This window comes from Octopus bimaculoides, chromosome 1, assembly GCF_046866305.1.
Source record: "Octopus bimaculoides isolate indiv1 chromosome 1, ASM4686630v1, whole genome shotgun sequence".
NCBI lineage: Eukaryota > Metazoa > Mollusca > Cephalopoda > Octopoda > Octopodidae > Octopus > Octopus bimaculoides.
The window spans coordinates 24,163,012-24,163,381 of NC_142928.1; the positions used below are offsets into that span (position 1 = coordinate 24,163,012).

The 370-nt window shown below is 43.5% G+C and overlaps 1 protein-coding gene across 1 annotated transcript in view; it reads right to left on the reverse strand.

The window, feature by feature from the left end:
* Positions 1-283: 283 nt before the first annotated feature.
* The window catches only part of LOC106879272 (uncharacterized), a 390-nt gene continuing 303 nt past the window's right edge, over positions 284-370 (reverse strand). The window contains exon 1 of the mRNA XM_014928768.1: positions 284-370. This exon is cut by the window's right edge and continues 303 nt beyond it. Within this exon, the coding sequence (XP_014784254.1) occupies positions 284-370 (87 nt within the window).

A 370-nucleotide genomic window follows, 5' to 3' on the forward strand; every position in this document is an offset into this window, starting at 1 on the left:
GCACAGAATGCTCATCGAATTCATCGTCATTCCCTTGGGAAATCGCCGTCAGGATGTACCGGAACTAATGGGACATCAATTACCAATCTGGAAGTACAAGTCTCAATAGTCTTTCGCAACTCATCCTGTATTCCAGCGTAAGTTGTTCCCTCAGACGTTCTTTTCCAAGTGATCTAAAAAATTCTCTTCGAGACAGTAGAGTATCCTTCTCGTTAATCCAAATGTATATCATAAAGGAGTTCAAGCAAACTTTGTCCACGTGAGAATAGAACAACGGCATTGGTCATCGATTCGTGCGTCTGGAGCAAGATGTAGCAGCACATTTTTTGCCAGCGGTGTTCACACCACCTTCAGTGCCATTGTAGAACGT